Genomic DNA, 17663 nt, shown 5'->3' with positions numbered 1-17663 from the left:
GACTATATGAACTCATTTGAGAGATTCAATGAAACACAACTTCCTTCAAAAGAAAATTTCTATAATAAATTAAATAATAGTCATATATCTGATAAAGATTATGTACACGCACAAAATGTTTGGAAAAAATATAACATCAAGAATCTTGGTGAGTATCATGATTTGTATCTCAAAACTGATGTGCTTTTGTTGGCTGATGTGTTTGAGGCTTTCAGAACAATCTGTCATTCTGGATATGGATTGGATCCTGCTCACTATTACACTGCTCCTGGATTGGCTTGGAGTGCAATGTTAAAAATGACAAAATAAGGTTTGGATTTGATAACCGATGTCGATATGCTTTTAATGATTGAAAAGGCAAAAAGAGGTGGAATTTCACAAGTATGCTCGAGCAGATACGCAAAAGCAAATAACAAATATCTTCCTAATTATGATTCAACGAAAGAGAGTTCTTACTTGATGTACTATGTATGACGCGAACAACCTCTATGTCTGGGCAATGTCTCAGGCTATTCCTTATGGAAAACTTAGATGGGTAAAGGAAAAAGACTACAAAAAGGTTTTACAAGATGTAGGTATCTCTACACAAGTTGAATTAGATGAAGAAAAAGTTGGTTATTATTTTGACGTTGATTTGAAATATCCAGAGGAAATCTATAACCTACACAAAGATCTCCCATTTGCTTGTGAAAAGGAAAGTCCAAAGAAGGAGTGGTTAAGTGATTATCAACAATCATTTAATGTAAAGGGTAAAGCGTCAGAGAAGCTTCTAACAACACTATACAACAAGAAAAATTATGTACTCCATCAAAGAAATTTGAGACAATGTCTTTCAAAGGGTCTCCGTGTTGAAAAGATACATAGGATTCTCAAGTTTAATCAGAGTCATTGGTTGAAAGAGTACATTGATTTTAATACACAAAGAAGAACAGAGTCAAAAACAGATTTTGAGAAAGACTTTTATAAATTGATGAATAATGCTGTATTTGGAAAAACGATGGAGAATGTTAGAAAGAGACAAAACATTCGTCTATCAACATCATGGAAACAAGCTTCAAAATTAATCAACAGACCAAGCTTCTCGAGAGTAGAAGTTTTTACGGAAAACTTTTGTGCGATACATTTGATGAGAGAAAGCGTTGAGATGGACAAACCTATTTACATTGGTACCTCAATTCTTGATTTATCAAAGTCATTAATGTATGATTACTTTTATAATAACTTGAGGAAGAAATATCAAAATGATGTTAATCTACTTTATATGGATACAGATAGTTTTATTTTGAAAATTAATACTGATGATGTTTATTCAGACATGAAAGAGGACATTAATATCTATGATACAAGTAATTACAGTCCAGAGAGTGAGTTGTTCTCTTCTAAAAATAAAAAGGTGATTAGAAAGTTTAAGGATGAATTAGGAGGAAATGTCATGAGTGAATTTGTGGGATTAGGGTCTAAGGCTTATGCTTATAAATACATTGTGAATAACGTTGAAAAGACTGATAAGAAGTTAAAAGGTGTAAAGAAAAATGTTATTAAAGAAACAATAAACTTTAAGGATTATTATAACTGTTTAACAACAAAGAAAGAAGAGTTTAGAAAGATTAATGGAATAAGAAGTTATAAACATCAATTATATACAGAAGAGATAAATAAGAAAGCATTAGGAGCTTTTGATGATAAGAGGTTTATTTTAGAAAATGGAATTGATAGTCTCCCTTATGGTTATATAAGTATATAAGTGATAAGTTAAAAAGGGGGTTAGGGATTTTAACGGGCTACCGCCGCCTTTTTTTACTATTATATAAATGATAGAACCAAGTATCAACCAGACTAAAGAGTGGAGGTGTAATCAACCTTGGTATATAAATGGAAAACATAATGAATGTGAAAACTATCAAATAAGACTTTTTGAAAAGGCAACTGGTAAAAAAGTTCACAAAACAAATAAGATAATTAATTTAAATACCGGTGAGTTGGGTAAAAAAGATGGAAATATTTTTGAGTGGACAGAAAACTTTGATGGTTATCAGGAAAATATATACTTTAATTTAAAAATGGTGTGTGGCACAGGAGGCACTCAGACAAGAACATTAAGGGAGGTTTATCATTTTATCTTAGCTCAGTTAAAATATCTTGATAAAGAATCAAACTCAAACATATACTTTGTTAATGTATTAGATGGTGAAGAGAGTTGTAGGAGAATTAAATTATTTCCTACGCATAAACAAATATTTGTAGGATCATTGTTTGAGTGGTCTAATGAACAACATTGTGGATAGGTGCTATAGCTAGTATGTCAAAAGGCCAAAAGGTTCATAAGGGGGAGAGAGGGAACAAATATTTGTAGGGTCATTGTTTGAGTGGTCTAATGAAAAACATTGTGGATAGGTACTATAGCTAGTATGTTCGTAAAGAATAGGGTGGGAGAAATAGAGGTGTTTCGGGAAAATGAGGGTGAGAGGAAAATTAACATCTAAGTCAATGGGAAAATGAGGGTGGTCCAGGAACAACATTATTATCCTACTCATACATTTATCAAGGTTTTTATTTTTTTATTTTTGTGTATACAAGATCGAGGCTCGTGAAAGAGCTAACATTAATCACACAAAAAATCAAACAGACACATAAAACATATAATAAAGGGAGCGGTAGACAAGATGGGGAGAGAGGGGGAAGCACACAAACACAACATTTGAGGGCAGGGACATCGAGAGATCTGTGGGAGGGAGAGGGCTTGGGGGGAGGAGGCGTGGGAAGGGGGGAGTGGGAGAAGTATAAAACACAAGGACACTACTTTTAACTTTTTAAGGTTAAAAACAAATTATAAAGCAAAAGGCAAATCTCACACTTTATTACTGAATTTACAAATATGTTGTGTGCAAACTCCGACAGATTGCATAATTAAATAATTAAATTATAATTCAGCCCTTGAATCCAAAGCGCAGTTGGCAAGAACATTATGAATTTTTTTTTTTATGAACGGGGTGGCAATATATGCAATCCGTTCGTCAGCCACGAGTCCATGTTGCAGTTATTGATTACATGGTGTTCAATCAATCAAAAACGGCACAATTACATTAAAAAATATATTCCACATCTGTTCTATCACTCGTCTGTTCTGTCCTCGGACAGTGCACAGGTGTCTGAGGAACAAAAAAACAAAAACAAAAAAAACCTAAACTTTTGATCCTTCTGTTTCTGTTATTAATATATCAAACTCTAGCCGTGACATACGTACATGCCTTGTAGGTAATAAAGGAAAACAGGGTATGGCACCTGCACCGCTCCGCCAAGTGGAGCATCCATTACCACGAAACAACAACAGACCGCGATGCTGGTTATGTGCACTCTTATAAACGATTCTGTGAAAAATAAAATACACTCCAATAATATCGATGCAACTCATGTACAATAAATTCAATCGTAGGGGGAATGAAGCAAAACAATAACAACGAAATAATATTACAAAATAGACTTTGACATTACCTTAGCTGTTGTTCAAAGTAGTAATCATTCCTGCGCAACGCTATACAGATGTCTTTCCTTTAGCTGCGTGCTGGGCTGGAGGGGTGAAGCTGTGGCACAGTGGTTTATGCACTTTGCAATAGCACGAAACGGAAGCGAAGAAGAACGTTTTGGGCACCATTTCATCAGTTTCAGCATTGCTCGGCCTTCTATGAGGGCAGCACACAGTTTAGACAAGCAGCACCATCACAAAGGTCCAAACACTGGAAATAAAGGATTTGAGGGGAAGGTTTAAGCCGCCGGTGATCGTCCTCGAGATTCCGCTTGGTGGCCCTTTCTCAAGCGACCACCCTGGGCATCAGTCTCTTGTGCGACGCAATAGTTGTGCTGTGACGATGGCACGAAACCGGGCAGGCAGACGCACTTGAACGAACCTTCTGTGTTCACACACTCAGCATTTCTGCAGAGGTACATCCTGTCATTTAGTTCCTCACATTCGTTCACATCTGTGGAAAACAGAGGAAGCCACCGAATGAACCTTTCAGGAGATTACTACACAATTCAGGCCAATCATGCATGTGCTCCACCCAACACCAGACACTATCAGCCATCCACATGCAAGCTACCGACCATTCCTGCAAATATCTCTGCAGCGCTCTATCTCCAATGCATCTCGGTACCTATATAATTGCAAATTAAACCTAGCGACTCTTTCTGCTGCACTGCATATTTCAAAGGTATAAAGGTGCATCGATGTGTTCAATCATTAATTGTAATCATAAGGTTTCAATGAAAGTGTTTTCAAATCCATATGAACCCTGCTTTTCATGGAATTAATGTCTATCATTCCACCTTCAGTTGTTTTACATCTTAAAGAGAATGCACCATGCAATGTCACCAGGGCGGCCATATTGGGACCAATGTCACCAGGGCGGCCATATTGAGACCAATGTCACAGGGGTGCCCACATTATGACCAATGTCACAGGGTGGCCATATTGGGACCAATGTCACCAGGGTGGCCATATTGAGACCAATGTCACAGGGGCGCCCACATTATGACCAATGTCACAGGGCGGCCATATTGGGACCAATGTCACCAGGGCGGCCATATTGGGACCAATGTCACCAGGGCGGCCATATTGGGACCAATGTCACCAGGGCGGCCATATTGAGACCAATGTCACCAGGGTGGCCATATTGAGACCAATGTCACAGGGGCGCCCACATTATGACCAATGTCACAGGGCGGCCATATTGGGACCAATGTCACCAGGGCGGCCATATTGGGACCAATGTCACCAGGGCGGCCATATTGAGACCAATGTCACAGGGGCGCCCACATTATGACCCATGTCACAGGGCGGCCATATTGGGACCAATGTCACCAGGGCGGCCATATTGAGACCAATGTCACCAGGGTGGCCATATTGAGACCAATGTCACAGGGGTGCCCACATTATGACCAATGTCACAGGGCGGCCATATTGTTGCCAGTGGGCAGCTATATTATATACTGGATGTACAGTTGTGGGCAAAAAATATTGGCACCGTTGCAGTTTTTTCAAATGATGCACCATTTCTTCCAGAAAATTGTTGAAATTAAAAAATATTTTGTAATCCACAAATGTATTTCTTTGGTTTGCAGTGGAACAAAACAAAACAAGACCAAAAGTCCAACAGCGGCATAGCCAGGCTTGTAAAATATTATAAACCACAAACATATTATTAGCTTTTCAAACAGTCACTAATGCTGTTTATAACATTAAACAAAGAAATCTGGAGGAATTTCGACACCCGTGAGGTACGTTTTACTTACAGAACTGAGCGAAGATCTACTGTAATCTAGATTATACCCCACAATGGGTTGGAGATGTGCAACATTTACCAAACAGCGAACGAGCCCTTGCCAAGCCAGCTGTTCCTTAAGGGAACCAAGCCAGCTGAATGGAGTGCTTGCTCGAATGCTTAAACCACTTGGCGATCTCTCCACAAGAAACTTGGTAAATGAACACACATCCAATGTTCTTGAGACTCGACCATAGATCGGCTGTAATCTAAGTACCCCAAAGAGGAATGACCCTTCCTGCCACTCCCGTAGTGAGTGGGTGTACTAGTATATTAAAATGTCAGTCGGCCGTCGTAATGACATCATAGACATAATGACGTGACGGACGCAAAACTGATATATTTTAACTTCCAGTAAGTTTAAAGTCACTACGAAGGGATTAGTGTTACGATTAGATTTACTATAATATTAACGTTACGTTGTTATTATTTAAAAAATGATATTACTATCAAAAAAGAGAGGCGAATGCTTTACTTGCGCGTTATTAATATAAGTGCCGAACATCGGTCATCATTGATCATGAACCATACACCGCTTCAATCCATAAACCTTCTGTCATGTATGAAGCTGCAAATATTCACCGTTGTATCCCTACACCGTGACCGCGGGTTTATTTCCGTTTTTCCGGAAGATACGGCCCAGCTCGGATGGTGCTGTGGTGAATCGGGCCTGTATCGGGAAAGTCCATAAACGTGTGCTACAATCGATCGCAGTCTGTCGAGATACCTTACATGGCGACGACGATAAACATCTCGACCATGACTTCTTTCGGCCATATCGATGAATTCGACCCTCATGAGGGAGATTTTAACACGTATTCTGAGCGGTTGTCTTTCTACTTCGAAGCGAACGGCATCGCGACCGAAGCCCGGATGAAGGCCGTCTTCCTGTCCGTTTGCGGGGGTGAGACGTTCACACTCGTTAAAAACCTGATTCGGCCTCGGACAATCCAGGAGCTCACGTATGCAGAGCTCAAGGCCGCTTTGAAGGAACATTGTAATCCATCTCCTTCAATCATCCTGTGTCGGTTTAATTTTTACATGTGCATACAGCAGCAAGGTCAGTCGATCGCAGACTTCATTGCACACCTAAAAAAACTGTCACATCTGTGTGAGTTTGGGGACACGATTGACGACATGCTCCGTGATTTGCTGGTGGTTGGCATGTCCGATGACCGCACTCGTAGATGCCTGCTTGCTGAGAGAAGGCTGACGTTCCAAAATGCCAGGGACACCGCCATTTCCATGGAAAGTGCTGAACGTAACGCCACAAGCATCGGTGCCACTCGCTCGTCTGGTACCAGCCCTGCTGTGAATCGGTTGGATCATGTTCAGCCAAAACGTTGGAACAAGGCTCCTCGTCAGAAGCCAGTGCAGTCTCAAACCCACAACAAATGTTTTCAGTGCAACGGAAAGCACCCTCCTGAGACGTGTCGGTTCAAAGATGCAACTTTCCATTTCTGTTCGAAAACTGGCCATATTGATCCAGCTTGCATCACTTGCAAATCGGGAAAAGAGAAAGCTGCTGACAAGAAGATTCATCAGTTTATCGGTTCGGAGGAACCTGAGCTTGACCAGGTGAGCTCTGTTTCCGACAACTCAGAATCGTGTGACCTGTTTCATATTGATTCTCACCATAAGCGGGACCCTCTTCTTGCCACTGTTGTCGTCAACAATCGACCATTGCAAATGGAGGTCGACACTGGTGCAGCCGTCTCGCTCATCAGCCATGCTGTTTTCACAAACCTGTGGGGTGATGCTGACCGACCCCATCTGAAACCTACTACCTATGGACTCTCCACCTATACAGGTGAGAAGATTGTTCCCTGCGGTACATGTGACATCACGGTGGGCTACGATAAATGTGAGTTTCACCTACCGCTGATCGTCATTCCTGGAAAGGGCCCTTCCTTACTCGGCAGGAAATCGTTGAGCATAATTCAACTGAAGTGGAAAAGCATTCATCAACTCCGGGCAGCCAACGTTTCTCCTACCGCAGCATACACACTCAAAAATGTGCTGGATACATACCCGGATGTCTTCAAGGATGAGCTTGGAACCTTGAAAGGACATACGGCTAAACTCAGTGTTGACCGGGATGCCAATCCTATATTTTGCAGAGCTCGCCCAGTCCCTTTCGCCCTGCGGGAGCGGATTGACAAGGAACTGGATCATCTTGAAAATCTGGGCATCATCGAGCAAATTCAGTATGACGAATGGGTGGCGCCCATCGTTCTGGTCATAAAATTGGACCAGTCCATCCGCATATGTGGAGATTATAAAATGACCATGAACAAGTGTTCTTCATTGGATAAATATCCAATCCCGAGGATCGAAGACCTCTATGCTCATCTCACGGGAGGCAAGACTTTTACGAAACTCGATCTCAAATCCGCCTATCTACAGCTCCGCTTGGACGAGAATTTGAAACAGTATCTTACCATCAACACGCATCGTGGGTTGTACAGGTACCACCGACTCAGTTTTGGAGTGAAATCTGCACCTGGAATTTATCAGCGTGTCATGGACAGTTTGTTTGCCGCCGAACACAACGTCGTTTGTTACCAGGATGATATTCTGGTTACTGGTCGTACGGACATGGAACATCTACAAAACCTGGATAGAGTTCTGAAGAAGATTTCGAACTCCGGCCTGTGTTTGCATCGAGACAAGTGCAAGTTTCTGGTGCCATCAGTCACATACCTGGGTCATACGATTGATGCCGAGGGTCTACACCCGACAAATGACAAAGTCCGAGCTATCAAGGATGCTCCAGGTCCACGAGAGGTAACCAAATTGAAGTCATACCTCGGTTTGCTTCAGTTCTATGGTCGTTACATCACGAATGTGACCGACGTTTTGGGCCCCCTTTATCGGCTTTTGAGCAAAGGAGTCTCCTAGAGTTGGGGATCCACTGAACAATCAGCATTCCAGACCTCTAAGGATCTGCTCAAATCGTCCAATGTTCTCGTTCATTTTGATCCAGAGAAGGATCTTGTGCTGACATGCGATGCCTGTCGGTATTGAGTGGGGAGTGTATTATCACACGTGATGCCTGATGGTACGGAAAGACCTGTTGCATTCGCATCCAGAATGTTGTCCCCTGCAGAGATGAACTATTCCCAACTTGACAAGGAAGGATTGGGAATCGTTTTTGGCATCAGCAAATTTCGCCAGTACCTTCTTGGACATCATTTCATGATTCGCACTGATCACAAGCCGCGGATCAGTCTGTTTGGTCCAACTAAGGCGACATCTTACACACTACCGCCCAGAATCATCCGCTGGTCCCTGTTTCTCGCTGCTTATGACTACACCATATGTTATAAGCCCGGTTCGTCTATCACAAATGCAGATGCCATGAGTCGGTTACCCCTTCCAGAATCCGTTGATGATTCGCCTACACCAGGATCCATTATCGCACTGATGGATCATCTGGAAGATTGTGCTGTTGATTCCGGCCAGATCCGCACTCATACTCGACGGGACCCCGTTCTGTCCAGAACTGTCCAGGCTGTACAGCTTGGATGGCATTTGCTACCTGAGGGTGACCCAGCTTTTGCGGCTTTTAAAGCACGTAAAAACGAACTCAGCGTGGAAAATGGTTGCCTACTCTGGGGATGTCGTGTCGTGATCCCGGAAAATCTACGTTCCAGGGTCATGGATGAAATCCATGACTGTCACCCCGGGATTGTGAAGATGAAGTCACTCGCCAGAAACTATGTGTGGTGGCCGAAACTTGATGCTGATATCGAACATCATGTTCGACATTGTTACCACTGCCAGAGCACCCGGAATACACCTGCGAAAGCGCCACTGCATCCCTGGGAATGGCCCAGCGAACTGTGGCATCGCCTACATCTCGATTATGCCGGGCCTATTAACGGCAGCATGATTCTAATAATTACGGACTCGCACACAAAATGGATTGATGCCTATGTGACACGTGGTACTACGTCAGCCCTTGTCATCGAAAGACTCAGACGCTGTTTCGCCACTCATGGTCTGCCCAGGATGATCGTGAGTGATAGCGGTACATGTTTTTCCAGATCCGAGTTTTCCGAGTTCACACGTCGGAACGGCATCAAACATAGGTTTGTCAGCCAACATCACCAGGCTTCAAATGGCTTGGCCGAACAATCCGTGGGAATCATCAAATCCGGATTGCAGAAACTTCAGGAGGGAACCCTGGAAACAAAGCTTTCTCGTCTCCTGTTCAAATACCGCATCATGCCACAATCAACAACAGGTGCAGCTCCGTCTGAGTTATTGATGAAACGACACTCGAGATCGACACTTGACAATCTCAAACCAGACATATCATCAAATGTTTATCAGAGCCAGCTTAATCAAAAGTTGGTGCACGATAAGTCGTCCAACAGTCGCTGTATCAACATTGGAGATCCAGTGTTTGCCTGAAATTTTGGTGCAGGTGCGACGTGGCTACCGGGGGACATCATCGAGAAGCCAGGTCCACTGTCCTGCGTGATTCGCCTGCAGGACGGCCGTGAAATTCGTCGACATGAGGACCACATAACCTACCGTCACTGTCAGTCGATAGAGCCTACAGCATCGTCACAGTCAGAACAACAGTTCGACCCGCCACTGCCGGAGATCGTCGTGTCCGCTCCAGCCGGCGCGGATGCCCCGAAAACCTCTGCGAATGCTACACCCTTCGTGGAGACCAAAGGAATCACCTCGGACTCTGTATCCACTGGTACACCGCGACGCTCAATGCATGAGAGAAAAGCACCCGACCGGTTGAATCTTTGACACATGTTCTATTTTCACGATGACACACGTTCTATTTTCACGGTGACACATGTTCTATTTTCACGTATTTTTATTATTCTCATAATCGTTTTAACACATATTTTCACATGTTTTGGAAATGTTGCTTTTGAAATGTCAATTTTGGAAGTCTAGCATGTATTGGTCTTGGTAATTTTGGACTTAAAGGGGAGGATGTCATGTATGAAGCTGCAAATATTCACCGTTGTATCCCTACACCGTGACCGCGGGTTTATTTCCGTTTTTCCGGAAGTTACGGCCCAGCTCGGATGGCGCTGTGGTGAATCGGGCCTGTATCGGGAGAGTCAATAAACGTGTGCTACAATCGATCGTAGTCTGTCGAGATACCTTACACCTTCGATTCACGACATTGGGATTAAAGTGTTCTGGTTTATATATTTACTATATTATTATTATTACGAAAACGATACAACTGAAACAATACACTAATGTATTAAGAAACCTTGGCTTAATTTGTCTGAAGCGGTCCGAAGATAAGGCATAACGCCGAAGGGCTATACGTACTGGATTGTTGGAAGAGACATAACGCCGATACTTTCGATATTTGATGGTCATTTTATCAATCGGTTTGTTTGTTTCAGACAGAATGAAAAACTTGAAGGTAGAGCATGGCGATTGTGATAAATGACAGTTTTGACGATATGTTCGGCATGAATGGCAAATAATTTAAAATGGTGGAGTGTGGAGAGTCAGCCGCAGCACCGCCGTAATGGCATCAGACATAATCACATCACCCTGTCCTGTGACCAGATTCTCAGCTCTGATTGGTATACGTTTGAGGGGACATACATACATACATATATACATACGGACAAACACTGTTCCAGACGGCTCTGCCCGATGGGCTACGCCGTAAAAAGCTGAAACAATTACTAAATATTAGCTTAATCCACAAAGAAATCCTAAAATGGCTCAGACAATATTATTGTGACCTTTTAGAAGTTCTTAGAAATAATTAGATTTCAAGCAGGTGATTCTCCTTTACTTTGGAATTGAACTCATCTGTGGAGAGTTGCAGGTGCCTGCAATATAAAAAATCACTCATTCAACCAGTTTGAATAGAGAAAAGGAGTCATTCTGCTGTTTTGTGTCACTGTGTGTACTACAATGAGCATGGAGAAAAGAAAGAAAATAAGAGAATTGTTTGAGGAAGTCAGACACAAGATTGTAGCTAAGCGTGGACAATGTCAAGGCTACAAGTCCATCTCCAGCGACCTTGATACCTTGATGTTCCTGTGTCCACCATACGCAATGTTATCAGGAAGGTTAAGGCCCATGGCACTGTATCCCCCTCCCTGGACGTGGCCGCAAGAGAAAACTTGATCGAAGATTGCAGCGAAGGATTGTCCGAATGATGGAGAAAGCAGCTCGATCAACTGCCAAACAGATTCAAGCTGACCTTCAGACACAAGGTACGGCAGTTTCAACTCGTACCATCTGTCGCCAACTGCAGCCTGCAGCATCGTCACAGTCTGTTCGAAGGTAGGAGGGGTTCTAAGGTAAAGGGGGTTCTAAGGTAGGAGCCCCAGGAGGACCCCACTGCTGAGAAAGAGACATGAGAAAGCCTGACTGGAGTTTGCCAAAACACACCTGAACAAGCCAGAATCCTTCTGGGAGAATGTCCTATGGACAGATGAGACCAAATTAGAGCTTTTTGGTAAAGCACATCATCTCTATGTTTACAAAATCAAGCCTTCAAAGAAAAGAACACCTTCCCTACAGTCAAACATGGAGGAGGTTCAGTGATGTACTGGGGTTGCTGTGCTACTTCTGACAATGGGTGCCTTGAATGTGTGCATGGCATCATGAAATCAGGAGATTATCAAGGCATTTTGGAGCACAATGTTCAACCCAGCGTCAGAAAGCTGGGTCTCCGTTGAAGGTCATGGGTCTTGCTGCAGGACAATGACCCCAAACACACTTCAAAAAGCACCCAGGAATGGTTCAGGACAAAACGCTGGACTGTTCAAGTGGCCAGCAATGAGTCCAGATCTAAATCCCATGGAACACCTGTGGGGAGATCTGAAAACATCAGTTGAGAGAAGGCACCCTTCAAATCTGGGAGAACTGAAGCAGTTTGCACAAGAAGAGTGGGCCAAACTGCCAGTAGAGAGGTGTATGAAGCTCATTCATGGCTATAGGAAGCGCTTGACTGTAGTTATTTTGTCCAAAGGCCGTGCTACCAAATATTAAGTCTAGGTTGTCAATAATTTTGTCAATGCGATTTCTTTTTATTTTCTGATTTAAAAGGATATATTAAGTTCTGAATCAAAAATAAAGGTTCTGTAATATTAACAATGAAATAATGAATTGTGGAGACCAAATATTTTTGTCAATTTCAAGTTATTTTCAAGAAAATTGTGGTTATTTGGAAAATGTGCAAGGGTGCCAATATTTTTGGCCACGACTATATATATACAGACTTGGCATTTAATATGAAATATTTTTTTTGTGGGGGTGAACTTACTTTTCAAGATGTCTTAGAACCAAAAGTTCATTGGAATTATGTTGAAATTATTCTAGATTTTGTTAATGCGACCTTTAAAAGAAACAAAAACCACATTTGACATTTCGAAACAAATAAATTGATCCTTGAAAGTGATGTAAACTGATATCAAACTCAATTCATGGACAGTACTGTGTTAAACTTCTGTACGTTTTCCAGAAGTATGTCTTTATTTTGCACATTAGTCAAAAACTTTTTAAACAAAAACAAAAGTTAAATTACGACTGGGATTACGGCCAGTAAAATTACAGTTCAGTACTTCGTGTAACCCCCACGAGCATTCAGGAGAGCACGTACACGTTGAGGCATGCTGTTCACGAGATTTGCCAAGGGTTGGACAGGAATCGCTTGCCATGCAGTGACAATAGACTGCTGCAATTCACGCACAGAGGTCGGCTGCTGGTCCAAGTGGTCGATTTGACTCGTTAATTCTGCCCACAATTTCTCTATCGGATTCATATCCGGGGTCATGGCAGGCCACTCCATATGCTCTACACCACGGTCAGCAAGAAAGTGTTGGATCATGCGAGCACGATGAGGCCATGCATTGTCATCTTGGAAGACAAAGTTTCCTCGAAAGGCTGCATGAGCAAATGGAAGCAATGTTTCTTCCAGAATGGCCCTGTATTTGAACTGGTTCAGGTTTCCATTCAGAACAACCAGGTCAGTTTTGCCCCCTGCATGAAAAGCAGCCGAAACGGTCACCCCACCACCTCCAGCTTGGACTCTTGGCAGTATACAATCTTTGTTGTAGGCTTCATGCACTTGTCTGCGCACTCGGACGTGGCCATCTTGACGATAGACCAGAAATCTGGACTCGTCACTGAAGATCACGTGATTCCAGTGTCCTGGCTGCCTTTGACGGTGCTCTCTGGCCCACTGCAATCGGCGCTGGCGGTGTTGTCTGGTCAGGCGTGGCTTTCTCAGGGGACGCCTGGCACGATAGCCTACTTGAACCAGTCGTTGGTTGACTAGCCTTCTGGATACAGGCACATTTGTCAGTTGCTGCCACTCAGCCCTAAGCCGATTAGCTGACTTGGTACGGCCATTGCGGACTAACCGGTGCAGCTGGCGATCATCCCTCCTTGTGGTTCTGCGGGGACGTCCTGGCCTCGGTATTGGAGTAGGGACACCCCTCAGCATTTCGTTTCAGGATCTTTGACACCTGACCTTGAGTGATGCCATACTGCCGAGCAATAGCACGCTGTTTCATGCTGTAATTTCGTAAAGCCACCACTCCATGACAAACAGCATTGTCGAGTTGATGGACCATCTCCAGAGGAAGCGGCAATAACTTTTGGAGACGTGCAGCAGTTGTTTTCCACTAATACAGAACGCAACAACCCTTGTATACCCGACTGTGAAGCCAATCATCAAATGCACCTGTCCGTACATTTTGCCACGCCACCTGTGATATAATCCTGTTGTTGACTTTTTGCTGCGACAGACAATCAGTGACATGGTTCTTTTAACAAATAAATCACCAAAGTGTAAAAGAAACTCACCAGATTGATATACTGTGTTAAGGAAGTAAACCCAAGTCAAGGAAAAAAAAATATTCCATATTAAATGCCAAGTCTGTATGTGCAAATATATTAAATATAATACAAATATATATATATAGTATATACTGTATATATTTTAGATTAACACTTCATTTTCATCATCCATTGCTGGTGTTAAGTGTTGATTGTTGTCGTTTTTGGCAAATTAACTGGTCTTGCTGGTATCTCCATTTCGTACTCTATTGATTTCTTTCTAAAGTTTCTTATAGAAATAAATCAATGGAGTATGTGAACATTTCAAGTGCAATTCAAAACGGAATGGAACAATGGTTTTTTTTTCAAATGAATTCAAATAGCAATTAATTTATCTGCTAACCGCATGCTCCACAAAATAGGCGATGAAGGTTCATTGGAGCAGAAGAAGCATCGGATAAGTGCGACGGGATCACTGAAGAGTGTACTTAAAATAAACTACTTTAACAACAACAGCAACTCGAGTGGTTGTTGTTTGTTAATGTTTAAATGAACTCCAGCAGGCTCTGCATAAATGCCTATACAATATACATATCAAAATATAATCTGAAAAATATTATTTCATCATAATCACTTGTGGATTTGGGATAAAATACAACTTCATTTCTGAGCACAAAATAAATTGATACTTGCATCTATAGATTGGAGTGCAAGGAATAAGAATATGCCATTCCATTGATAAAAGTGGTGTTATTTTTAGATAAAAGTGGTGGGATTTTTAGATAAAAGTGGTGGGATTTTTAGATAAAAGTGGTGGGATTTTTAGATAAAAGTGGTGGGATTTTTAGATAAAAGTGGTGGGATATTTAGATAAAAGTGGTGGGATTTTTAGATAAAAGTGGTGGGATTTTTAGATAAAAGTGGTGGGATTTTTAGATAAAAGTGGTGGGATTTTTAGATAAAAGTGGTGGGATTTTTAGATAAAAGTGGTGGGATTTTTAGATAAAAGTGGTGGGATTTTTAGATAAAAGTGGTGGGATATTTAGATAAAAGTGGTGGGATTTTTAGATAAAAGTGGTGGGATTTTTAGATAAAAGTGGTGGGATTTTTAGATAAAAGTGGTGGGATATTTAGATAAAAGTGGTGGGATTTTTAGATAAAAGTGGTGGGATTTTTAGATACAAGTGGTGGGATTTTTAGATAAAAGTGGTGGGATTTTTAGATGAAAGTGGTGGGATATTTAGATAAAAGTGGTGGGATTTTTAGATAAAAGTGGTGGGATTTTTAGATAAAAGTGGTGGGATTTTTAGATACAAGTGGTGGGATTTTTAGATAAAAGTGGTGGGATTTTTAGATAAAAGTGGTGGGATTTTTAACCCCCTTTCTGCCTGTATACCCAAAAACACTCCTCTTCCCTCCCCTCCTCTAAATCCTTTATCTCTGTGTACCGCCTTCCTCTTTTCTCCCTCTTCTCAATTCCACCTTGACTTCATTTACTCTCTTATCTTCCTCCCCTTCTTTATGAAAAAATATTTTTCCCCACTCCATTTGCCAATCACATCCTCTGTACAACTCACAAGATATTGCTAATACTCATATTAAAATTGCGAGCATAAAAAAACATTTTCCAGTAAAATTGATATTACAATATAAATTTAATTTAACAACAACAAAAAAAACATTGTCTTCGGCACAATTCTTAGGCAACACATCGAGCTTGAGTTTGAAAGAGCATTTAATAATGTGAATTGTGGATACTTGTGGAATCGAATTCAGCTTTTCGATGACAGCCAATGGAAGTCCCCCAAGGAAGTTTGGCCCAGTTCCTCACCTAAGCCTGTCTCACTCGCCATGGATTCTATTCTCCCGACTGGAACCATCCAATAGCAAGTGGATGTAGCGCATGTTGTAACAGACCATGGGAATGCTATTACATGCGTTTCTTTGTCAGATGAAATTAATGCGTGGCCACTGAAAGTACCCAGAATTCAAAGCAGCGCAAGTTGTGGCCTTGGAAGGTTTTTTTTATTGAAGATAAAATGTCAAAACAAATGCGTTTTTCACCGATAGTCGCTTGATTAAACAAGCAGACTGTGATTGCAAACTATGCAACATATTCAAAACACGCAACTGCAACAACAAGATAACAATACAGCAAGCAGATCATTTAACAATGCAGAACCTCATGTATGGATTACAGTGTGTGGGTGTGTGAGTGTGCGTGTGTATGTGTGTGTGTGTGTGTGTCTGTCCCCCTTCATAAGGGTAGGTTTTAGAGGCTTTGTTGAGTAGTGTTAGGAGGGATCTGAGTGGGGGGGGGGGGGGGGGGGGGTGGTTAATGGGCAATCTTTGCACACGATGACTGTGTGTCAACTGGTTAAAAGACCTAGAAGACCCATAAGACCCTTAAGACCATTTCTACCTTTAAGACCCTTTCAATACTTTAAACACCTTTAGATCCCTTCAGCCTTCCAACCTTTTATACCCTTTAAGCCTTTACACCCCTAAAGTCCCTTTCGACCCCTTAGACCTTAACACCATTTAGGTCACTTACACCCTTCAGACCGATTAGGCAGCTTGGACCCTTGACCATTTAGAGCTTCACACCACTTGGATCATTTTTATTTCAAAAAATTTACAAATAAATAATATCACCAATATTACAAATAAATTTGGACAAAATAAATGTTTGCATTATGATTGTTGTAAATCATGACAACACAGCAAATCAAATTCAGTCAGGTCATTATCCTCAGTTTAAACAAGCCTGTACCTCTGTGGTGATGATGTGTGGTGAGGCGAGCATAGTGAGCCGAGTCACGCTAATTTGTATATGTGTATTTTGCTAATTTTGCTAATATAATTTCGCACTACCAAAATCCAGAATCACTGCACCCCTCCACTCATTTGTGCCTGTTTTTCCCCACATGTGGCACCGACTTTCACATTTTCTACAATCTCATGCTTCCCTCCAGGTCTTCAAGACAGCTGTTCACCACCATCTCAGATCACTCCCCATCATCCAAAACCATGATTTTTCCATCCCCTATGAACCACCTCCACCACCAAGCCCATCTCCATTCAAATTTCCAGATTTTCCTTCCTGGAAATTTGCTTCTCTATCAATCTTGTCCACCCCATGCATCCTTTCCTACTTCTCATTGCACACCACATCCCTCATTTGTCAAGTTTACATTGTCCTTCAACCATGTTGGTTTTTCCCCCTCTCTTGGAACTGTTCCTTTCGTTCTGTTGCGTCCTGATCCATTCTGCATTCTAGTTCTTCCACAAGCCTTGACTTTGCATGGAAAAACATAAATAACTCCAACGACACTTGGTAGAGCACATACGTCTCCATTCCATTGATAGGCCGTATCTGCATCTGGACCTTTTACAAAATATTATCAGCTTGTTCTTCTCATGAAACCAACTCATCCAAGTTTTGTCATAATCCCTCCTCCCCAACTTTTTGATACTGTATATCAAGCTATAGACTATAGAGTGTATCATTTTTGGTTCTATCAATCAATTGTGACAAATCACATAAAA

General features: G+C 41.9%; 1 protein-coding gene across 1 annotated transcript in view; it reads right to left on the bottom strand.

Moving 5' to 3' along the window:
- Nucleotides 1-2533: 2533 nt before the first annotated feature.
- The window catches only part of LTBP1 (latent transforming growth factor beta binding protein 1), a 343539-nt gene continuing 328409 nt past the window's right edge, over nt 2534-17663 (bottom strand). Inside the window, exon 35 of the mRNA XM_068129074.2 lies at nt 2534-3977. Coding sequence (XP_067985175.2) covers nt 3763-3977 — 215 coding nt within the window. The 3' untranslated portion in view covers nt 2534-3762. The remainder of the gene's footprint in view (nt 3978-17663) is intronic.

This window comes from Myxine glutinosa, chromosome 9 (assembly GCF_964187855.1).
Source record: "Myxine glutinosa chromosome 9, kmMyxGlut1.1, whole genome shotgun sequence".
Taxonomy (NCBI): Eukaryota; Metazoa; Chordata; class Myxini; order Myxiniformes; family Myxinidae; genus Myxine; species Myxine glutinosa.
This window is presented reverse-complemented; position numbering and strand designations above follow the sequence as displayed.